The sequence below is a fragment of the Nymphalis io genome, chromosome Z (genome assembly GCF_905147045.1).
Source record: "Nymphalis io chromosome Z, ilAglIoxx1.1, whole genome shotgun sequence".
NCBI classification, from domain to species: Eukaryota; Metazoa; Arthropoda; class Insecta; order Lepidoptera; family Nymphalidae; genus Nymphalis; species Nymphalis io.
The window spans coordinates 17,439,732-17,463,188 of record NC_065918.1 but is presented as its reverse complement, the minus strand read 5'-3'; the positions used below and the strand labels follow the sequence as shown (position 1 = coordinate 17,463,188).

General features: G+C 37.9%; 1 protein-coding gene across 1 annotated transcript in view; it reads right to left on the bottom strand.

The window, feature by feature from the left end:
* LOC126780253 (titin) overlaps positions 1-23,457 on the bottom strand; it is a 93,364-nt gene that overhangs the window by 18,044 nt on the left and 51,863 nt on the right. The window contains exons 37-41 of the mRNA XM_050504562.1: positions 16,971-22,736; positions 12,897-16,150; positions 11,961-12,428; positions 7,004-11,492; positions 3,213-5,599 (exon numbers count right to left, since the gene is read on the bottom strand). Coding sequence (XP_050360519.1) covers positions 3,213-5,599; positions 7,004-11,492; positions 11,961-12,428; positions 12,897-16,150; positions 16,971-22,736 — 16,364 coding nt within the window. The remainder of the gene's footprint in view (positions 1-3,212; positions 5,600-7,003; positions 11,493-11,960; positions 12,429-12,896; positions 16,151-16,970; positions 22,737-23,457) is intronic.

The window sequence follows — 23,457 nt, the reverse complement described above, 5'->3', positions numbered from 1 at the left end:
TTTTCAACGACCGTTTCTTCCGGAAGTTCGACGATTTCTGGCGTTTGTGTGTCTTCTTCCCATGGTGACTTTTCTTCCGTTACGGTAACGGTTGTCACAGGCTCTTCTCCTTCATTTTCGATAGTGGTTATTTCGGTCACTTCTTGTTTCAAGCCCTTAGGCTTTTTAATAACGCGCTTCGTTGTTTTAACAAGTTTCGTGTCACCCTGTTCCGTAACAGTTTGAGTAACTTTGACCTCCTCGGGAGCCTCCTCGAGAACTTGTGCATGAACTGGTTTGTGTAAATCGTCAAATGTAGTTAGTGTATCGTCTAGGAATTCTTGTGTAGTGTGTACAGAGACGACGGGTGCTTTGTCATCTTCATGTGTAGTCGTGATGTGTGTAGTGTCGACCCTAGGACCTACCTTCTTTTTAATAGTACGTTTTGTAATTTTCTTTTGTTTCGACTTACCATCGGGTGATTTGATTTCTTCGATAGTCGATTCTTCAGGAAGTTCGACGATTTCTGGCGTTTGTGTATCTTCTTCCTCTAGTGAATTTTCTTCCGTTACGGTGACAGTTGTGACTGGTTCTTCTCCTTCCTTTTCGACAGTCGTTATCTCAGTTACTTTCTGTTTTGGACCCTTCTGTTTTTTGATCACGCGCTTTGTTGTTTTCACTGTCTTTTTATCGCCTATTTTAGAATCGACTTCGGTTACTTTTACCTCTTCGGGAGCCTCTTCTATAACCTTTGCCTTTTCGGGTGTGAGTAGGTCCACGAGAGGTGTGAGTGTGTCGTCAATGAGTTCCTCTGTTTTGTGTACAAAAGTGACTGGTGTTTTATCGTCTTCTTGTTCAGTTACAATTTGTGTGGTTTCGAGTTTCGGACCTACCTTCTTTTTGATAACGCGTTTCGTGATTTTCTTTTGTTTAGGCTTACCTTCAGGCGATTCAATATTTTCAACGACCGTTTCTTCCGGAAGTTCGACGATTTCTGGCGTTTGTGTGTCTTCTTCCCATGGTGACTTTTCTTCCGTTACGGTAACGGTTGTCACAGGCTCTTCTCCTTCATTTTCGATAGTGGTTATTTCGGTCACTTCTTGTTTCAAGCCCTTAGGCTTTTTAATAACGCGCTTCGTTGTTTTTACAAGTTTCGTGTCACCCTGTTCCGTAACAGTTTGAGTAACTTTGACCTCCTCGGGAGCCTCCTCGATAACTTGTGCATGAACTGGTTTGTGTATATCGTCAAATGTGGATAGTGTATCGTCTTTGAATTCTTGTGTAGTGAGTACAGAGACGACGGGTGCTTTGTCATCTTCATGTGTAGTCGTGATGTGTGTAGTGTCGACCCTAGGACCTACCTTCTTTTTAATAGTACGTTTTGTGATTTTCTTTTGTTTCGACTTACCATCGGGTGATTTTATTTCTTCGATAGTCGATTCTTCAGGAAGTTCGACGATTTCTGGCGTTTGTGTATCTTCTTCCTCTGGTGAATTTTCTTCCGTTACGGTGACAGTTGTGACTGGTTCTTCTCCTTCCTTTTCGACAGTCGTTATCTCAGTTACTTCCTGTTTCGGACCCTTCTGTTTTTTGATCACGCGCTTTGTTGTTTTCACTGTCTTTTTATCGCCTATTTTAGAAACGACTTCGGTTACTTTTACCTCTTCGGGAGCCTCTTCTATAACCTTTGCCTTTTCGGGTGTGAGTAGGTCCACGAGAGGTGTGAGTGTGTCTTCAATGAGTTCCTCTGTTTTGTGTACAAAAGTGACTGGTGTTTTATCGTCTTCTTGTTCAGTTACAATTTGTGTGATTTCGAGTTTCGGACCTACCTTCTTTTTTATAACGCGTTTCGTGACTTTCTTTTGTTTAGGCTTACCTTCAGGCGATTCAATATTTTCAACGACCGTTTCTTCCGGAAGTTCGACGATTTCTGGCGTTTGTGTGTCTTCTTCCCATGGTGACTTTTCTTCCGTTACGGTAACGGTTGTCACAGGCTCTTCTCCTTTATTTTCGATAGTGGTTATTTCGGTCACTTCTTGTTTAAAGCCCTTAGGCTTTTTAATAACGCGCTTCGTTGTTTTTACAAGTTTCGCTTCACCCTGTTCCGTAACAGTTTGAGTAACTTTGACCTCCTCGGGAGCCTCCTCGATAACTTGTGCATGAACTGGTTTGTGTAAATCGTCAAATGTGGTTAGTGTATCGTCTAGGAATTCTTGTGTAGTGTGTACAGAGACGACGGGTGCTTTGTCATCTTCATGTGTAGTCGTGATGTGTGTAGTGTCGACCCTAGGACCTACCTTCTTTTTAATAGTACGTTTTGTGATTTTCTTTTGTTTCGACTTACCATCGGGTGATTTGATTTCTTCGATAGTCGATTCTTCAGGAAGTTCGACGATTTCTGGCGTTTGTGTATCTTCTTCCTCTGGTGAATTTTCTTCCGTTACGGTGACAGTTGTGACTGGTTCTTCTCCTTCCTTTTCGACAGTCGTTATCTCAGTTACTTCCTGTTTCGGACCCTTCTGTTTTTTGATCACGCGCTTTGTTGTTTTCACTGTCTTTTTATCGCCTATTTTAGAAACGACTTCGGTTACTTTTACCTCTTCGGGAGCCTCTTCTATAACCTTTGCCTTTTCGGGTGTGAGTAGGTCCACGAGAGGTGTGAGTGTGTCTTCAATGAGTTCCTCTGTTTTGTGTACAAAAGTGACTGGTGTTTTATAGTCTTCTTGTTCAGTTACAATTTGTGTGATTTCGAGTTTCGGACCTACCTTCTTTTTTATAACGCGTTTCGTGACTTTCTTTTGTTTAGGCTTACCTTCAGGCGATTCAATATTTTCAACGACCGTTTCTTCCGGAAGTTCGACGATTTCTGGCGTTTGTGTGTCTTCTTCCCATGGTGACTTTTCTTCCGTTACGGTAACGGTTGTCACAGGCTCTTCTCCTTCATTTTCGATAGTGGTTATTTCGGTCACTTCTTGTTTCAAGCCCTTAGGCTTTTTAATAACGCGCTTCGTTGTTTTTACAAGTTTCGTTTCACCCTGTTCCGTAACAGTTTGAGTAACTTTGACCTCCTCGGGAGCCTCCTCGAGAACTTGTGCATGAACTGGTTTGTGTAAATCGTCAAATGTGGTTAGTGTATCGTCTAGGAATTCTTGTGTAGTGTGTACAGAGACGACGGGTGCTTTGTCATCTTCATGTGTAGTCGTGATGTGTGTAGTGTCGACCCTAGGACCTACCTTCTTTTTAATAGTACGTTTTGTGATTTTCTTTTGTTTCGACTTACCATCGGGTGATTTTATTTCTTCGATAGTCGATTCTTCAGGAAGTTCGACGATTTCTGGCGTTTGTGTATCTTCTTCCTCTGGTGAATTTTCTTCCGTTACGGTGACAGTTGTGACTGGTTCTTCTCCTTCCTTTTCGACAGTCGTTATCTCAGTTACTTCCTGTTTCGGACCCTTCTGTTTTTTGATCACGCGCTTTGTTGTTTTCACTGTCTTTTTATCGCCTATTTTAGAAACGACTTCGGTTACTTTTACCTCTTCGGGAGCCTCTTCTATAACCTTTGCCTTTTCGGGAGTGAGTAGGTCCACGAGAGGTGTGAGTGTGTCGTTAATGAGTTCCTCTGTTTTGTGTACAAAAGTGACTGGTGTTTTATCGTCTTCTTGTTCAGTTACAATTTGTGTGATTTCGAGTTTCGGACCGACCTTCTTTTTTATAACGCGTTTCGTGACTTTCTTTTGTTTAGGCTTACCTTCAGGCGATTCAATATTTTCAACGACCGTTTCTTCCGGAAGTTCGACGATTTCTGGCGTTTGTGTGTCTTCTTCCCATGGTGACTTTTCTTCCGTTACGGTAACGGTTGTCACAGGCTCTTCTCCTTCATTTTCGATAGTGATTATTTCGGTCACTTCTTGTTTCAAGCCCTTAGGCTTTTTAATAACGCGCTTCGTTGTTTTTACAAGTTTCGTGTCACCCTGTTCCGTAACAGTTTGAGTAACTTTGACCTCCTCGGGAGCCTCCTCGAGAACTTGTGCATGAACTAGTTTGTGTAAATCGTCAAATGTGGTTAGTGTATCGTCTAGGAATTCTTGTGTAGTGTGTACAGAAACGACGGGTGCTTGGTCATCTTCATGTGTAGTCGTGATGTGTGTAGTATCGACCCTAGGACCTACCTTATTTTTAATAGTACGTTTTGTGACTTTCTTTTGTTTCGACTTACCATCGGGTGATTTGATTTCTTCTATAGTCGATTCTTCAGGAAGTTCGACGATTTCTGGCGTTTGTGTATCTTCTTCCTCTGGTGACTTTTCTTCCGTTACGGTGACAGTTGTGACTGGTTCTTCTCCTTCCTTTTCGACAGTCGTTATCTCAGTTACTTCCTGTTTTGGACCCTTCTGTTTTTTGATCACGCGCTTTGTTGTTTTCACTGTCTTTTTATCGCCTATTTTAGAAACGACTTCGGTTACTTTTACCTCTTCGGGAGCCTCTTCTTTAACCTTTGCCTTTTCGGGTGTGAGTAGGTCCACGAGAGGTGAGAGTGTGTCGTCAATGAGTTCCTCTGTTTTGTGTACACAAGTGACTGGTGTTTTATCGTCTTCTTGTTCAGTTATGATTTGTGTGGTTTCGAGTTTTGGACCTACCTTCTTTTTGATAATGCGTTTTGTAATTTTCTTTTGTTTGGGCTTACCTTCTGGTGTTTCGACATCCTCGACGACTGTTTCCTCTGGAAGCTCAATAATTTCGACGGGCTTGAGTTCTTCTTCCTCCGGTGTCGTTTCTTCTGTTACGGACACTGTGGTGACTGGTTCCTCGCCTTCTTTTTCGACAGTTGTTATTTCAGTTTTTTCCTGTTTTTTACCTTTTTGCTTCCTAATCACACGTTTTGTAGTATTAACAGACTTCGATTCGCCAGTTTCAGTACTAACTAGTGTAACTTCAACTTGCACTGGAGCCTCTTCGATAACCTTTGCCGTTTCTGATGTTAAAATGTCATCGAAAGGTGTAACTGTGTCATCAATGAGTTCCTCTGTTTTGTGTACAGAAGTGACTGGTGCTTTGTCATCTTCTTGTTCAGTTATGATTTGTGTGGTTTCGAGTTTTGGACCCACCTTCTTTTTGATAATGCGGTTTGTAATTTTCTTTTGTTTGGGCTTACCTTCTGGCGTTTCGACATCCTCGACGACTGTTTCCTCTGGAAGCTCAATAATTTCGACGGTCTTGAGTTCTTCTTCCTCCGGTGTCGTTTCTTCTGTTACGGACACTGTGGTGACTGGTTCCTCGCCTTCTTTTTCGACAGTTGTTATTTCAGTTTTTTCCTGCTTTTTACCTTTCTGCTTCCTAATCACACGTTTTGTAGTCTTAACAGACTTCAATTCGCCAGTTTCAGTAGTAACTTGTGTAACTTTAACTTGCTCTGGAGCCTCTTCGATAACCTTTGCCGTTTCTGATGTTAAAATGTCATCGAAAGGTGTAACTGTGTCATCAATGAGTTCCTCTGTTTTGTGTACAGAAGTGACTGGTGCTTTGTCATCTTCTTGTTCAGTTATGATTTGTGTGGTTTCGAGTTTTGGACCTACCTTCTTTTTGATAATGCGGTTTGTAATTTTCTTTTGTTTGGGCTTACCTTCTGGTGTTTCGACATCCTCGACGACTGTTTCCTCTGGAAGCTCAATAATTTCGACGGTCTTGAGTTCTTCTTCCTCCGGTGTCGTTTCTTCTGTTACGGACACTGTGGTGACTGGTTCCTCGCCTTCTTTTTCGACAGTTGTTATTTCAGTTTTTTCCTGCTTTTTACCTTTCTGCTTCCTAATCACACGTTTTGTAGTCTTAACAGACTTCAATTCGCCAGTTTCAGTAGTAACTTGTGTAACTTTAACTTGCTCTGGAGCCTCTTCGATAACCTTTGCCGTTTCTGATGTTAAAATGTCATCGAAAGGTGTAACTGTGTCATCAATGAGTTCCTCTGTTTTGTGTACAGAAGTGACTGGTGCTTTGTCATCTTCTTGTTCAGTTATGATTTGTGTGGTTTCGAGTTTTGGACCTACCTTCTTTTTGATAATGCGGTTTGTAATTTTCTTTTGTTTGGGCTTACCTTCTGGTGTTTCGACATCCTCGACGACTGTTTCCTCTGGAAGCTCAATAATTTCGACGGGCTTGAGTTCTTCTTCCTCCGGTGTCGTTTCTTCTGTTACGGACACTGTGGTGACTGGTTCCTCGCCTTCTTTTTCGACAGTTGTTATTTCAGTTTTTTCCTGCTTTTTACCTTTCTGCTTCCTAATCACACGTTTTGTAGTCTTAACAGACTTCAATTCGCCAGTTTCAGTAGTAACTTGTGTAACTTTAACTTGCTCTGGAGCCTCTTCGATAACCTTTGCCGTTTCTGATGTTAAAATGTCATCGAAAGGTGTAACTGTGTCATCAATGAGTTCCTCTGTTTTGTGTACAGAAGTGACTGGTGCTTTGTCATCTTCTTGTTCAGTTATGATTTGTGTGGTTTCGAGTTTTGGACCTACCTTCTTTTTGATAATGCGGTTTGTAATTTTCTTTTGTTTGGGCTTACCTTCTGGTGTTTCGACATCCTCGACGACTGTTTCCTCTGGAAGCTCAATAATTTCGACGGGCTTGAGTTCTTCTTCCTCCGGTGTCGTTTCTTCTGTTACGGACACTGTGGTGACTGGTTCCTCGCCTTCTTTTTCGACAGTTGTTATTTCAGTTTTTTCCTGCTTTTTACCTTTCTGCTTCCTAATCACACGTTTTGTAGTCTTAACAGACTTCAATTCGCCAGTTTCAGTAGTAACTTGTGTAACTTTAACTTGCTCTGGAGCCTCTTCGATAACCTTTGCCGTTTCTGATGTTAAAATGTCATCGAAAGGTGTAACTGTGTCATCAATGAGTTCCTCTGTTTTGTGTACAGAAGTGACTGGTGCTTTGTCATCTTCTTGTTCAGTTATGATTTGTGTGGTTTCGAGTTTTGAACCTACCTTCTTTTTGATAATGCGGTTTGTAATTTTCTTTTGTTTGGGCTTACCTTCTGGTGTTTCGACATCCTCGACGACTGTTTCCTCTGGAAGCTCAATAATTTCGACGGGCTTGAGTTCTTCTTCCTCCGGTGTCGTTTCTTCTGTTACGGACACTGTGGTGACTGGTTCCTCGCCTTCTTTTTCGACAGTTGTTATTTCAGTTTTTTCCTGCTTTTTACCTTTCTGCTTCCTAATCACACGTTTTGTAGTCTTAACAGACTTCAATTCGCCAGTTTCAGTAGTAACTTGTGTAACTTTAACTTGCTCTGGAGCCTCTTCGATAACCTTTGCCGTTTCTGATGTTAAAATGTCATCGAAAGGTGTAACTGTGTCATCAATGAGTTCCTCTGTTTTGTGTACAGAAGTGACTGGTGCTTTGTCATCTTCTTGTTCAGTTATGATTTGTGTGGTTTCGAGTTTTGGACCTACCTTCTTTTTGATAATGCGGTTTGTAATTTTCTTTTGTTTGGGCTTACCTTCTGGTGTTTCGACATCCTCGACGACTGTTTCCTCTGGAAGCTCAATAATTTCGACGGGCTTGAGTTCTTCTTCCTCCGGTGTCGTTTCTTCTGTTACGGACACTGTGGTGACTGGTTCCTCGCCTTCTTTTTCGACAGTTGTTATTTCAGTTTTTTCCTGCTTTTTACCTTTCTGCTTCCTAATCACACGTTTTGTAGTCTTAACAGACTTCAATTCGCCAGTTTCAGTAGTAACTTGTGTAACTTTAACTTGCTCCGGAGCCTCTTCGATAACCTTTGCCGTTTCTGATGTTAAAATGTCATCGAAAGGTGTAACTGTGTCATCAATGAGTTCCTCTGTTTTGTGTACAGAAGTGACTGGTGCTTTGTCATCTTCTTGTTCAGTTATGATTTGTGTGGTTTCGAGTTTTGGACCTACCTTCTTTTTGATAATGCGGTTTGTAATTTTCTTTTGTTTGGGCTTACCTTCTGGTGTTTCGACATCCTCGACGACTGTTTCCTCTGGAAGCTCAATAATTTCGACGGGCTTGAGTTCTTCTTCCTCCGGTGTCGTTTCTTCTGTTACGGACACTGTGGTGACTGGTTCCTCGCCTTCTTTTTCGACAGTTGTTATTTCAGTTTTTTCCTGCTTTTTACCTTTCTGCTTCCTAATCACACGTTTTGTAGTCTTAACAGACTTCAATTCGCCAGTTTCAGTAGTAACTTGTGTAACTTTAACTTGCTCTGGAGCCTCTTCGATAACCTTTGCCGTTTCTGATGTTAAAATGTCATCGAAAGGTGTAACTGTGTCATCAATGAGTTCCTCTGTTTTGTGTACAGAAGTGACTGGTGCTTTGTCATCTTCTTGTTCAGTTATGATTTGTGTGGTTTCGAGTTTTGGACCTACCTTCTTTTTGATAATGCGGTTTGTAATTTTCTTTTGTTTGGGCTTACCTTCTGGTGTTTCGACATCCTCGACGACTGTTTCCTCTGGAAGCTCAATAATTTCGACGGGCTTGAGTTCTTCTTCCTCCGGTGTCGATTCTTCTGTAACGGACACTGTTGTGACTGGTTCCTCGCCTTCATTTTCGACAGTTGTTATTTCAGTTTTTTCCTGCTTTTTACCTTTCTGCTTCCTAATCACACGTTTTGTAGTCTTAACAGACTTCGATTCACCAGTTTCAGTAGTAACTTGTGTAACTTTAACTTGCTCTGGAGCCTCTTCGATAACCTTTGCCGTTTCTGATGTTACAATGTCATCGAAAGGTGTAACTGTGTCATCAATGAGTTCCTCTGTTTTGTGTACAGAAGTGACTGGTGCTTTGTCATCTTCTTGTTCAGTTATGATTTGTGTGGTTTCCAGTTTTGGACCCACCTTCTTTTTGATAATGCGTGTTGTAATTTTCTTTTGTTTGGGCTTACCTTCTGGTGTTTCGACATCCTCGACGACTGTTTCCGTTGGAAGCTCAATAATTTCGACGGGCTTGAGTTCTTCTTCCTCCGGTGTCGATTCTTCTGTAACGGACACTGTTGTGACTGGTTCCTCGCCTTCTTTTTCGACAGTTGTTATTTCAGTTTTTTCCTGCTTTTTACCTTTCTGCTTCCTAATCACACGTTTTGTAGTCTTAACAGATTTCGATTCACCAGTTTCAGTAGTAACTTGTGTAACTTTAACTTGCTCTGGAGCCTCTTCGATAACCTTTGCCGTTTCTGATGTTACAATGTCATCGAAAGGTGTAACTGTGTCATCAATGAGTTCCTCTGTTTTGTGTACAGAAGTGACTGGTGCTTTGTCATCTTCTTGTTCAGTTATGATTTGTGTGGTTTCGAGTTTTGGACCCACCTTCTTTTTGATAATGCGTGTTGTAATTTTCTTTTGTTTGGGCTTACCTTCTGGTGTTTCGACATCCTCGACGACTGTTTCCGTTGGAAGCTCAATAATTTCGACGGGCTTGAGTTCTTCTTCCTCCGGTGTCGATTCTTCTGTAACGGACACTGTTGTGACTGGTTCCTCGCCTTCTTTTTCGACAGTTGTTATTTCAGTTTTTTCCTGCTTTTTACCTTTCTGCTTCCTAATCACACGTTTTGTAGTCTTAACAGACTTCGATTCACCAGTTTCAGTAGTAACTTGTGTAACTTTAACTTGCTCTGGAGCCTCTTCGATAACCTTTGCCGTTTCTGATGTTACAATGTCATCGAAAGGTGTAACTGTGTCATCAATGAGTTCCTCTGTTTTGTGTACAGAAGTGACTGGTGCTTTGTCATCTTCTTGTTCAGTTATGATTTGTGTGGTTTCGAGTTTTGGACCCACCTTCTTTTTGATAATGCGTGTTGTAATTTTCTTTTGTTTGGGCTTACCTTCTGGTGTTTCGACATCCTCGACGACTGTTTCCGTTGGAAGCTCAATAATTTCGACGGGCTTGAGTTCTTCTTCCTCCGGTGTCGATTCTTCTGTAACGGACACTGTTGTGACTGGTTCCTCGCCTTCTTTTTCGACAGTTGTTATTTCAGTTTTTTCCTGCTTTTTACCTTTCTGCTTCCTAATCACACGTTTTGTAGTCTTAACAGACTTCGATTCACCAGTTTCAGTAGTAACTTGTGTAACTTTAACTTGCTCTGGAGCCTCTTCGATAACCTTTGCCGTTTCTGATGTTACAATGTCATCGAAAGGTGTAACTGTGTCATCAATGAGTTCCTCTGTTTTGTGTACAGAAGTGACTGGTGCTTTGTCATCTTCTTGTTCAGTTATGATTTGTGTGGTTTCCAGTTTTGGACCCACCTTCTTTTTGATAATGCGTGTTGTAATTTTCTTTTGTTTGGGCTTACCTTCTGGTGTTTCGACATCCTCGACGACTGTTTCCGTTGGAAGCTCAATAATTTCGACGGGCTTGAGTTCTTCTTCCTCCGGTGTCGATTCTTCTGTAACGGACACTGTTGTGACTGGTTCCTCGCCTTCTTTTTCGACAGTTGTTATTTCAGTTTTTTCCTGCTTTTTACCTTTCTGCTTCCTAATCACACGTTTTGTAGTCTTAACAGATTTCGATTCACCAGTTTCAGTAGTAACTTGTGTAACTTTAACTTGCTCTGGAGCCTCTTCGATAACCTTTGCCGTTTCTGATGTTACAATGTCATCGAAAGGTGTAACTGTGTCATCAATGAGTTCCTCTGTTTTGTGTACAGAAGTGACTGGTGCTTTGTCATCTTCTTGTTCAGTTATGATTTGTGTGGTTTCGAGTTTTGGACCCACCTTCTTTTTGATAATGCGTGTTGTAATTTTCTTTTGTTTGGGCTTACCTTCTGGTGTTTCGACATCCTCGACGACTGTTTCCGTTGGAAGCTCAATAATTTCGACGGGCTTGAGTTCTTCTTCCTCCGGTGTCGTTTCTTCTGTTACGGACACTGTGGTGACTGGTTCCTCGCCTTCTTTTTCGACAGTTGTAATTTCAGTTTTTTCCTGCTTTTTACCTTTCTGCTTCCTAATCACACGTTTTGTAGTCTTAACAGACTTCGATTCACCAGTTTCAGTAGTAACTTGTGTAACTTTAACTTGCTCTGGAGCCTCTTCGATAACCTTTGCCGTTTCTGATGTTACAATGTCATCGAAAGGTGTAACTGTGTCATCAATGAGTTCCTCTGTTTTGTGTACAGAAGTGACTGGTGCTTTGTCATCTTCTTGTTCAGTTATGATTTGTGTGGTTTCCAGTTTTGGACCCACCTTCTTTTTGATAATGCGTGTTGTAATTTTCTTTTGTTTGGACTTACCTTCTGGGGTTTCAACATCCTCAACGACTGTTTCCTGGGGAAGTTCAATAATTTCGACGGGTTTGAATTCTTCTTCCTCCGGTGTCGATTCTTCTGTAACGGACACTGTTGTGACTGGTTCCTCGCCTTCTTTTTCGACAGTTGTTATTTCAGTTTTTTCCTGCTTTTTACCTTTCTGCTTCCTAATCACACGTTTTGTAGTCTTAACAGATTTCGATTCACCAGTTTCAGTAGTAACTTGTGTAACTTTAACTTGCTCTGGAGCCTCTTCGATAACCTTTGCCGTTTCTGATGTTACAATGTCATCGAAAGGTGTAACTCTGTCATCAATGAGTTCCTCTGTTTTGTGTACAGAAGTGACTGGTGCTTTGTCATCTTCTTGTTCAGTTATGATTTGTGTGGTTTCGAGTTTTGGACCCACCTTCTTTTTGATAATGCGTGTTGTAATTTTCTTTTGTTTGGGCTTACCTTCTGGTGTTTCGACATCCTCGACGACTGTTTCCGTTGGAAGCTCAATAATTTCGACGGGCTTGAGTTCTTCTTCCTCCGGTGTCGATTCTTCTGTAACGGACACTGTTGTGACTGGTTCCTCGCCTTCTTTTTCGACAGTTGTTATTTCAGTTTTTTCCTGTTTTTTACCTTTTTGCTTCCTAATCACACGTTTTGTAGTATTAACAGACTTCGATTCGCCAGTTTCAGTAGTAACTTGTGTAACTTTAACTTGCTCTGGAGCCTCTTCGATAACCTTTGCCGTTTCTGATGTTAAAATGTCATCGAAAGGTGTAACTGTGTCATCAATGAGTTCCTCTGTTTTGTGTACAGAAGTGACTGGTGCTTTGTCATCTTCTTGTTCAGTTATGATTTGTGTGGTTTCGAGTTTTGGACCCACCTTCTTTTTGATAATGCGGTTTGTAATTTTCTTTTGTTTGGGCTTACCTTCTGGTGTTTCGACATCCTCGACGACTGTTTCCTCTGGAAGCTCAATAATTTCGACGGGCTTGAGTTCTTCTTCCTCCGGTGTCGTTTCTTCTGTTACGGACACTGTGGTGACTGGTTCCTCGCCTTCTTTTTCGACAGTTGTTATTTCAGTTTTTTCCTGCTTTTTACCTTTCTGCTTCCTAATCACACGTTTTGTAGTCTTAACAGACTTCAATTCGCCAGTTTCAGTAGTAACTTGTGTAACTTTAACTTGCTCTGGAGCCTCTTCGATAACCTTTGCCGTTTCTGATGTTACAATGTCATCGAAAGGTGTAACTGTGTCATCAATGAGTTGCTCTGTTTTGTGTACAGAAGTGACTGGTGCTTTGTCATCTTCTTGTTCAGTTATGATTTGTGTGGTTTCGAGTTTTGGACCTACCTTCTTTTTGATAATGCGGTTTGTAATTTTCTTTTGTTTGAGCTTACCTTCTGGTGTTTCGACATCCTCGACGACTGTTTCCGTTGGAAGCTCAATAATTTCGACGGGCTTGAGTTCTTCTTCCTCCGGTGTCGTTTCTTCTGTTACGGACACTGTGGTGACTGGTTCCTCGCCTTCTTTTTCGACAGTTGTTATTTCAGTTTTTTCCTGCTTTTTACCTTTCTGCTTCCTAATCAAACGTTTTGTAGTCTTAACAGACTTCAATTCGCCAGTTTCAGTAGTAACTTGTGTAACTTTAACTTGCTCCGGAGCCTCTTCGATAACCTTTGCCGTTTCTGATGTTAAAATGTCATCGAAAGGTGTAACTGTGTCATCAATGAGTTCCTCTGTTTTGTGTACAGAAGTGACTGGTGCTTTGTCATCTTCTTGTTCAGTTATGATTTGTGTGGTTTCGAGTTTTGGACCTACCTTCTTTTTGATAATGCGGTTTGTAATTTTCTTTTGTTTGGGCTTACCTTCTGGTGTTTCGACATCCTCGACGACTGTTTCCTCTGGAAGCTCAATAATTTCGACGGGCTTGAGTTCTTCTTCCTCCGGTGTCGTTTCTTCTGTTACGGACACTGTGGTGACTGGTTCCTCGCCTTCTTTTTCGACAGTTGTTATTTCAGTTTTTTCCTGCTTTTTACCTTTCTGCTTCCTAATCACACGTTTTGTAGTCTTAACAGACTTCAATTCGCCAGTTTCAGTAGTAACTTGTGTAACTTTAACTTGCTCTGGAGCCTCTTCGATAACCTTTGCCGTTTCTGATGTTAAAATGTCATCGAAAGGTGTAACTGTGTCATCAATGAGTTCCTCTGTTTTGTGTACAGAAGTGACTGGTGCTTTGTCATCTTCTTGTTCAGTTATGATTTGTGTGGTTTCGAGTTTTGGACCTACCTTCTTTTTGATAATGCGGTTTGTAATTTTCTTTTGTTTGGGCTTACCTTCTGGTGTTTCGACATCCTCGACGACTGTTTCCTCTGGAAGCTCAATAATTTCGACGGGCTTGAGTTCTTCTTCCTCCGGTGTCGATTCTTCTGTAACGGACACTGTTGTGACTGGTTCCTCGCCTTCATTTTCGACAGTTGTTATTTCAGTTTTTTCCTGCTTTTTACCTTTCTGCTTCCTAATCACACGTTTTGTAGTCTTAACAGACTTCAATTCGCCAGTTTCAGTAGTAACTTGTGTAACTTTAACTTGCTCTGGAGCCTCTTCGATAACCTTTGCCGTTTCTGATGTTACAATGTCATCGAAAGGTGTAACTGTGTCATCAATGAGTTGCTCTGTTTTGTGTACAGAAGTGACTGGTGCTTTGTCATCTTCTTGTTCAGTTATGATTTGTGTGGTTTCCAGTTTTGGACCCACCTTCTTTTTGATAATGCGTGTTGTAATTTTCTTTTGTTTGGGCTTACCTTCTGGTGTTTCGACATCCTCGACGACTGTTTCCGTTGGAAGCTCAATAATTTCGACGGGCTTGAGTTCTTCTTCCTCCGGTGTCGATTCTTCTGTAACGGACACTGTTGTGACTGGTTCCTCGCCTTCTTTTTCGACAGTTGTTATTTCAGTTTTTTCCTGCTTTTTACCTTTCTGCTTCCTAATCACACGTTTTGTAGTCTTAACAGATTTCGATTCACCAGTTTCAGTAGTAACTTGTGTAACTTTAACTTGCTCTGGAGCCTCTTCGATAACCTTTGCCGTTTCTGATGTTACAATGTCATCGAAAGGTGTAACTGTGTCATCAATGAGTTCCTCTGTTTTGTGTACAGAAGTGACTGGTGCTTTGTCATCTTCTTGTTCAGTTATGATTTGTGTGGTTTCCAGTTTTGGACCCACCTTCTTTTTGATAATGCGTGTTGTAATTTTCTTTTGTTTGGGCTTACCTTCTGGTGTTTCGACATCCTCGACGACTGTTTCCGTTGGAAGCTCAATAATTTCGACGGGCTTGAGTTCTTCTTCCTCCGGTGTCGATTCTTCTGTAACGGACACTGTTGTGACTGGTTCCTCGCCTTCTTTTTCGACAGTTGTTATTTCAGTTTTTTCCTGCTTTTTACCTTTCTGCTTCCTAATCACACGTTTTGTAGTCTTAACAGACTTCGATTCACCAGTTTCAGTAGTAACTTGTGTAACTTTAACTTGCTCTGGAGCCTCTTCGATAACCTTTGCCGTTTCTGATGTTACAATGTCATCGAAAGGTGTAACTGTGTCATCAATGAGTTGCTCTGTTTTGTGTACAGAAGTGACTGGTGCTTTGTCATCTTCTTGTTCAGTTATGATTTGTGTGGTTTCGAGTTTTGGACCTACCTTCTTTTTGATAATGCGGTTTGTAATTTTCTTTTGTTTGAGCTTACCTTCTGGTGTTTCGACATCCTCGACGACTGTTTCCGTTGGAAGCTCAATAATTTCGACGGGCTTGAGTTCTTCTTCCTCCGGTGTCGTTTCTTCTGTTACGGACACTGTGGTGACTGGTTCCTCGCCTTCTTTTTCGACAGTTGTAATTTCAGTTTTTTCCTGCTTTTTACCTTTCTGCTTCCTAATCACACGTTTTGTAGTCTTAACAGACTTCGATTCACCAGTTTCAGTAGTAACTTGTGTAACTTTAACTTGCTCTGGAGCCTCTTCGATAACCTTTGCCGTTTCTGATGTTACAATGTCATCGAAAGGTGTAACTGTGTCATCAATGAGTTCCTCTGTTTTGTGTACAGAAGTGACTGGTGCTTTGTCATCTTCTTGTTCAGTTATGATTTGTGTGGTTTCCAGTTTTGGACCCACCTTCTTTTTGATAATGCGTGTTGTAATTTTCTTTTGTTTGGACTTACCTTCTGGGGTTTCAACATCCTCAACGACTGTTTCCTGGGGAAGTTCAATAATTTCGACGGGTTTGAATTCTTCTTCCTCCGGCGTCGTTTGTTCTGTTACGAATAATGAATCAGTTCTTTCTTGTGTTTTTTTCTTATGTTTTTTGATCAACCGTTTTTCAGTCTCGATAGTTTGCTCTGTGCTCTTTTCATTTTTTACTTGTGTTAATTTTACTTCTTCAGGAGTTTTTTCAATTATCTTCGCCTTTTCTGGTAAAAGAATATCTTCGAGTGGTTGGTCATTCAATAGTTCGTGTGTTTTACGTATGGTGATATCACGTGATGTTTTAGAAACACGCGTATCTTCGTCAAACATTTCTTCAATAAACACTTGAGTTGGCAGTTTTGGTAAGCTAACGTGATCGTCTGGTAATTCGACTGTACTGTGATCAGTGAAATTTTCATTTAAATTTTCTTCACCATGATATTCTTCAATTTTAACATCGTGTCGCTTTTTAATATTTTGTTGTTTGTCCAGGTCATCATCTATTGTTTCTTCTATAACGACGTCGCCTTCTATGTCGGATATAGCACTCGATTTTCGTTTTTTTCTTAGTATTGTACGCTTCGTTTTGATTTGTATAGGTTCTTCGTTTCCTTGACCTTGCATAAATTTCGTTATAATTTCTTCCGATTCTTCTATGTCGGATGATTTAGGAGATAGAGTGTGTAGAGGTTTTTTATCTGGAATTAAGTCATTCAGGTTTACAGTTTTTTTGTATAATTTATATTGTTTAGTAAATAATTCAATCATTTTCTAAAAATACTTTCCCTAAAAGTATTTTTGTTGTGATAGGATAAAAATCAGTAAGTAAAAGATAAAATAAACCAAAGTAAATAAAAGAAAAACATATTTTTGATAGGTAGAGTTTTATGGCATTATAACGGTTTTTATTATCAATTTAATGAACAGATTTTTTTACAATTTATATAAAATACATACACATATTAAAGCTTGTTCTATTTGGATAGTATCATAACAGTAAACCTGCAGTTCACTTGACTTCTTGCTAAGGTAACATGACATGATGAATAAAAAATTTACTCTTAAGTTTAACAATTATTTAGTTGAACATAAACTTGAATTAAATTACAATTTAAACCGCTCATGATTATACAAAACATACATTCCAATACCACACTTTAACTTCATTATTAAAGTTACTTTAACTTTAATTACATTTGATTAACGTTATTTAATTACATTTTTTATATTTTACTATACACTGTTAAACCACGTTGCTGCTTAAACTGCGTAACCAAAAGAGTAAGAGATTTTTTAAATATTCGAATGTATATATACATAATACTTTTATACGACGCATATATAATAATTAGAGCTTATTATATTATAAATGCAATCACCTATCGGACCCTAAAATTGCATGAGGCATATATTATTGACTTAATATAACTTCAACCAAACCAAAACAGACAAAGTTTAGTCGAGTATTTAAGTAACCTAACTCATTTGTTACAATACAAGTAAATCTAATTCACTCACCTATTTTAAATGTTTCTTGAAATGTTGTAACTTCTGCGTCATCTTCTACAAAAGACACTTTACTGTCATGTAATTTAGGTGTAACTTCCTTATACGGCGTTATGTGTTCTTCTAAGGTTTTATCAGTAATTTCTAATTCATTAGACAGATTTAATACTGTTTTTAGTTTTTGTTTAATTGGCTCTGTGATTTGTAGGTCAGATTCGTTTTGTAAAGTAACATTTTCAGTGATAATTAGAGGAGACATGTTGTTTGTTTTAATTGTCGAATTATGTGTCTTGGCTACTGGTATCGACAAATCATCAACAGAAGACTCAGATACATTTTCAGTACATTGTAAATGTGTCATGTGTGTCAGAGAAATCGAAGCATTTTCTAAGTGAGACATTTTATCAAAGTTTGTTTCTACTTCATTTTCATGAATTAAAAATTCTATTTGGTTCAACGGTTCGTATTGAATAGGCTCGGATGTTATAGATTTTTGTTCCACCTTAAGTTTCGTGGTAATATTTTCGATATTTTCACCGGCAATAACTACAGTTTGCTCTACTGGTTTAACAGTTAAAAGTTCCTCTGTAAGTTTAAGTGCTTTTACTTCATCATTTGAAATATCTGTTACAGGTTCTTCACAAATATTTTCGGTAATAGTAAAACTTAAATGGGAATTTAAATCAACTGAAGCTTTTTTTGAGTCCGGCTGTACAGTATTAATAAGATCATTAATATTTTCTAATAGCTCTTGTTTAATAACGCCTACACCTTGGAAATTAATAGCAATTTCGTCAGCTTTTTGATTTTTTATAGATTCTGGTTTAATAAAATCTTTCGACATTTCTTCAGTTACTATTTCTGTCTGTTCAAAACTGTTTAGTTCTATTATTTGTTTTTCAGCTTTTTTAGGAACATTTGTATGAATAACAAAATTTTCAGAAAGTTCATGTACTAAATTCTCTTGTGTAACATAGTTTTTATGAACTTCCATTTCATAATCGAGACAGGTTTCCACGATATTGTTTTCCTTTGATAATTGTTTTGTACTCTCCAGAATCTGTGGCTCTAAAGTTATAATTTCTTTTTTAGGTGCTTGTGTAAGTAATGCTTTCTCTTCTTTTGATTCACATTTACCTAGCGTGATTGATTGTTCTTGGATTAATACTTCGACATGTTCTGCAGCTTTAAAAGTTGCTATATCTTCCTTTGCATTTAATGTTTGTGGCTCATACAACTGTGTTACTAATCCGATGCTTTCAAATGTTTGTTGTTCTTCTTTGTTTATGCTTTCTTCTAAAATGTGTGACTTTACGGCAGTCTCACCCACAGGTTTGTAAAATTCATCTATTTCCGGTTCATCTTCAATAGCTATAGTTTCGCTTGTTATAATATGATGGGTTGTTTTAATAGTACGTTGTTGCTCTTTACTTTCTGGAAATATTTGTGTTTTAAGAACTTCTTCTTTTTCTTTTGTAAATGTGTCTGTTACGGTAACGTGATGTTGTGTCTCCATCAGGACTGACAAATTTTCTGTCTTTGGGATATTTTTCTGTGGCATATTAGACTCTGAATCCACGGGTATTATTTCATGTACTTCAATAGAGGGTTTTGTTTCAATTGTTGATGCAATATGTGTAGGTCGCCCCTTAACTTCAACGTCTAATCTTTCTTCTTTTTCAATTGATTCAATTTCTTGAACAGTGACATACGTAGCAGCTTGTTCAAAATTAGGGGTAACTTTTCCCGTTTTATCTAAATTAGTTGATAAAATGGTTTCGATTTCGAATGGTATTATTTCAGTGGTATCGATATGACCACCCACTTCAAGACTGGCTAGTGGTTTTTCTGCTTTTATGTTTTTATTAATGGATAAATCTTCACATCTTTCCTCTGTTTTAACTTCACCAATATTAAGTGCTTTAACAGACTCTAAACTAAAATCTTTAATATTTGTAAATTTGTCATTTAGTTTTTTTATTGGTTCTTCGTGTTCAGATGTCTGACAAACTTCTACATTTATATGATGGTGTGAGCCAAAATTAATATCGTTAATAGTTGCAATTGGTATATTACTTAACTTTAATTTGCTCTCCTTTTCTGCTACAATTTCCTCAGAAATATCTACATATTGTGACGGTATAAGATTATATTCAGCTGTTTGTGGTTTAGTTCCAACTAAAGAAGGTAACATACCTTCTTGTTCATTCACTACTGTCTCAGTAGACTCAATAGATGGAATTATTGATATATTTAGTGTAGGCTGCAATGTATGGGGTTTAGCTTTAGATGATTCTTTCAAATAAATTTCCGACTCTGTTGGGAAAATTTCTGTAATATCAACTGATTTCTGTTCTTCAATATTTGTATTTAACATTTTGCTTTCAGGTTTTTTAGCACTTTCAATAAACTCTATATTGTTTGATAAAATGACTTCAGTATGTATAATCCCACTATGTTGCGTAAATTCAACTGAAGCATCTTGACTCGGTAAGCAAAATAGCTGATCGAATGTTGTTTCTTTTTCTCTAACATCTATAGCATTACCAATTACCGCCTGTGATTCTACTAGATTTGAAGTGGCTACTAATTTTATAAGCTTATCTTCAGACATCAATGTTTCACTTTCAGCGGCTATAGTTTCTGTTTGCTGTAAATTCAAATGTTCTAATGATTTAATTTCCGGTTTTGCCTTTTTGATATTATCAGTAATGTCCGTTGTTGTTTGTATAATAAGTGTTTCTTCCACACTTGGAGCTTTACCATAAATATCGTCAATTTTAACCAATGCTGTTTTGCTCTGGCATTCAAAGTTATCCGATCTTTTAATATTACCGCATTGGGCTAAAGTTTCTATTGTTTCCAAACCATGTTGCTCGGATAATGTTATAGTGACAATTTGTTTTTCCGGGGTGTTTCGACTTAATAGGGTCTTCTCTTTGTCTGCTGTTACTTTCTCTTCGCGCTCTGGAACTGTTAGCGCTGAAACAGATATAGAAGCTTTTGTTTTGTTAGAACTTTCTTGGTTCTTTAAAATACTTTCTGAAGAATGTACTAAGATTTCGTGTTGCAATAAAGCTTCCGAGGTTATTGCAGATGGAATAATTGATATTCCAACTACAGAATCTGGTTTGAACGAAGTCGGAAAAGTCTCCGATTGAGTTTCATTTATTATTAGTGCTTGGTTGGAATTAATATTTGGTAAGGCTTCAACTGTTTTTGGTTTATTATATTTAAGAATACCTTCCTTTTCAATAGATTCTGTAGTAGACACAGATATCTCTTTATGAGCAATATTTTCTACATTAGCTGTTGAATATTTTGGAACAATATTGTCTCCTTCAGTAAAACCTACAGTTAAATTTTCATATAACTCCGAAGATATTGCAACTGGTCTACTAACAATATCGGAAGTAGCTGTGCTAGTTAATTCAAATGATTTTGCCTTTTCATACAATTCTTCTTTTTCATTGGGGGTTATTTCTGTGACTCTAAGGCTCTCATCCACTGAAACTAACTCAGACTTAACAAATTTGAGGTCAGGTGTGATGTTTCTTTCCAAAGAAGTTTGACTATCTAAGATTTTATTTTCGGAGATATGTAATGGATGAAACAGATTATGCACCAATTCAGCTTCTTTACATGGCAATTTCAAATTATCTAACTGGTTCAAAGAATCCCTTAAATTAACCTCAGATGTTATGGGAACTTTATGATCAACATCAATATTTATTTTAGCAAACTTATCTGAAAAAATGTTTTCAACAACAAGGTCTTCCTCAATAGAATTAGATATTGTCTCGACAACGTTTATACTTTCATTTGGCAAAAATGAAGCTACTGGTTGCGTTTCATTTACTGGATTATCATCCAACTTCCGCAATTGCTCTTCAACTGTTGTTTGGAGGACAATTAACTCCTTATGTAGATCTCTTTGTTCATGCGCACTATGGGGGCTACTTTCAAATGGCTGTAAATAATCTAATTGATCTGCAGTGTTAACTTCTAGAGAAACTGGAGTTTTAAGTTGATGAGTAGACATTGGTTTAGTGGTTAAAAGTTCTGGAACTTTATCAGTTACCAGTTCATTTTCAGAATCATTTAACCTTGTTTCTAAAACAGAAATTGGTATATTAGGAATCAGAGACATTGAAATATTTTCGGGAAGCTTAGAGGTGTACGACTGCAAAGTTTCTTGATCGTGTATAAATGGAGAAATTATAATTTTAGCATTCTCGGTAACAACAGCTTCCATAGCTACTTTATTATCTGCTACATCTGGAGTTTCGAACTCAGTCATTGATGACATTCCTATTGTTTCTGACATGATTATAGATTCAGTAGCTTCGATATCAACATTGGCTATCACCATTTGTTTATCGTCTTTTTGAAAAAAATGTTTTTCGCTCTCATGAATTCGAATTTCTTCGACAGTGTTTTTATCTAGTACTGACATGGTCACACGTGCCCGATTCCCAACGATAACTTCGTCCATTTGTAAAGCATTTTCAGAATCATTAATATTGGTTTCGATGTTAAACTTGTGTTGATGCTCATTAAAAGCTATTTCAGCCTTTTTAGAATTAAAAGTATCTGCATTAAAATCTGATTCTTTTACATGTGGTGTGGTCATATAATTATTCAAACTTGAATGCAATACTATATCGCTTGCTACTGTTGCTTTTACTGGAGATTCAGAAAGTTCTAATACACCTTCTTTTTCATGAATGTCTTTCATAGACACAACAATACTATCTTTGGATGTAATATCTAAATTCACTTCTTGTAAAAGTGGTGCCTTAGGAATATTTAAGGATCCCTCTTTTTCTTGAACATCATGAATTTGAGTTATAATTTGATTAGATACTAAAATATTTTTCTTTGCCATTTCCGTTGGTACAATTAATTCCGGATAATATTTACCCGATCTATCTTCAACAAAAACTTCTCCAACTTCAACAGATTCCAATAAATTAAAGTTAGGTTTAGAAATTACAGCTTTGTCAGTATTTTGACTGAATAGTTCTTGTTCTTTACTTTCTTCATTTATTTCGGTAATGTTAAGTTCAGTTAAAGGTGATACTGACATTGTAGCAAATGATTTACTTATTGATGAGTCTTTTAACGGTTCTTCTTTTATTGAAATAGTATCATGTGTAACGTGTATGGCGTCCTGTAAAATTATTGTCGACTTTGCTTTTTGCTTTTGTATTTCTTCTTTATTAATATCAACGGCTGAAATATTAAACAGTGTCTCAGCTGTCACAATAGTTTCTGCAGGAACGAGAGCTGCAGTTGCCGTGTTATCATTCTTTATAGCGCTTACTCGAATCTCATCAACGGAGTTAATAGCTTCTACTTGGGTTATCTCTAATGATTCCAACTCGCTGAAAGTTTCTTCTACATTTTTTATACTATTCTTTTGATCGACTTGTAACGGTTCCTCTTTATAATGAGCATTTTGAATATTACTTACAACAGGATAACTAGCGTCGAGTCTTATGTTCGCTACATTTCCTGTTTGTTGTTCAGTTATTATATGTGCCACTTCACTCGCAGGTATTATTTCAATTTTATTATCACAAGTATCTGTGGTAATAGCAGAAGAATAAACAAAGCTTTCATCATCTAAAATGTTTGTCTCATCTATTTCTAAATGTTCCACTATTTGTCTTGGGTGTAACTTTTTCAATTGTTTTGTTAAAATTTCATCATCTTCAACAACTTCTTCTGAACCTAATGTTTGTTTTTTGTATTTTTTGCGTTTCGCTCTGACATCTGTGAATACACAGCACCGTAAATATTGTTTAAAGTGACAGACATCAGTGTATTAAATTCATTATGTACAATAGCGTAAAGCATTTGTTAATAAGTTATTTTTGAGTATCTTGCTCGATGTTAATAACGTGTTTTACAGTATGTGGCGCTACGTGAACGTGTCAATGATTATAAATATATACTTACACTACTGCTTATTGACATTCTATTAGGTTTTTGTTAACGTATCCAGTATAAGCGTTATACAATACATCCAATATTCTCGAAGCACATATTACAGGTTTACAATAATTAATAATAAAATCATACATACGAGTATATACATTGCTCCTCTAGTAATTAGGTTGTGTCACTCTAAATACTACTTAATTTCTAATACAATAGTTAAACTTAAATAATACAAGTATTAAAATTATGTTCCTCCATAATCACAAAATTGTCTAACCGACCATATTATGAAAGTAACGTTTTTGTTTTAAATAGTATTTTTGTATATGTGAAGTTAATATTGAAATAATTCTCTCTTAAACTACGGATAATATACCTTGAAAAGCAATATAAATAATCCATTTTAAATGGGCATAACTGTTGTTACAAAATTCAAAATGAAGAATATCATAATAAAAAATAAAGAAATTAACAAAACTCGCTGTTTTAACACCTGTAAGTAAAAGCGTTTGAAATAAAGCATAAGCGTAAATAAAAAGTTTCTACACATTTA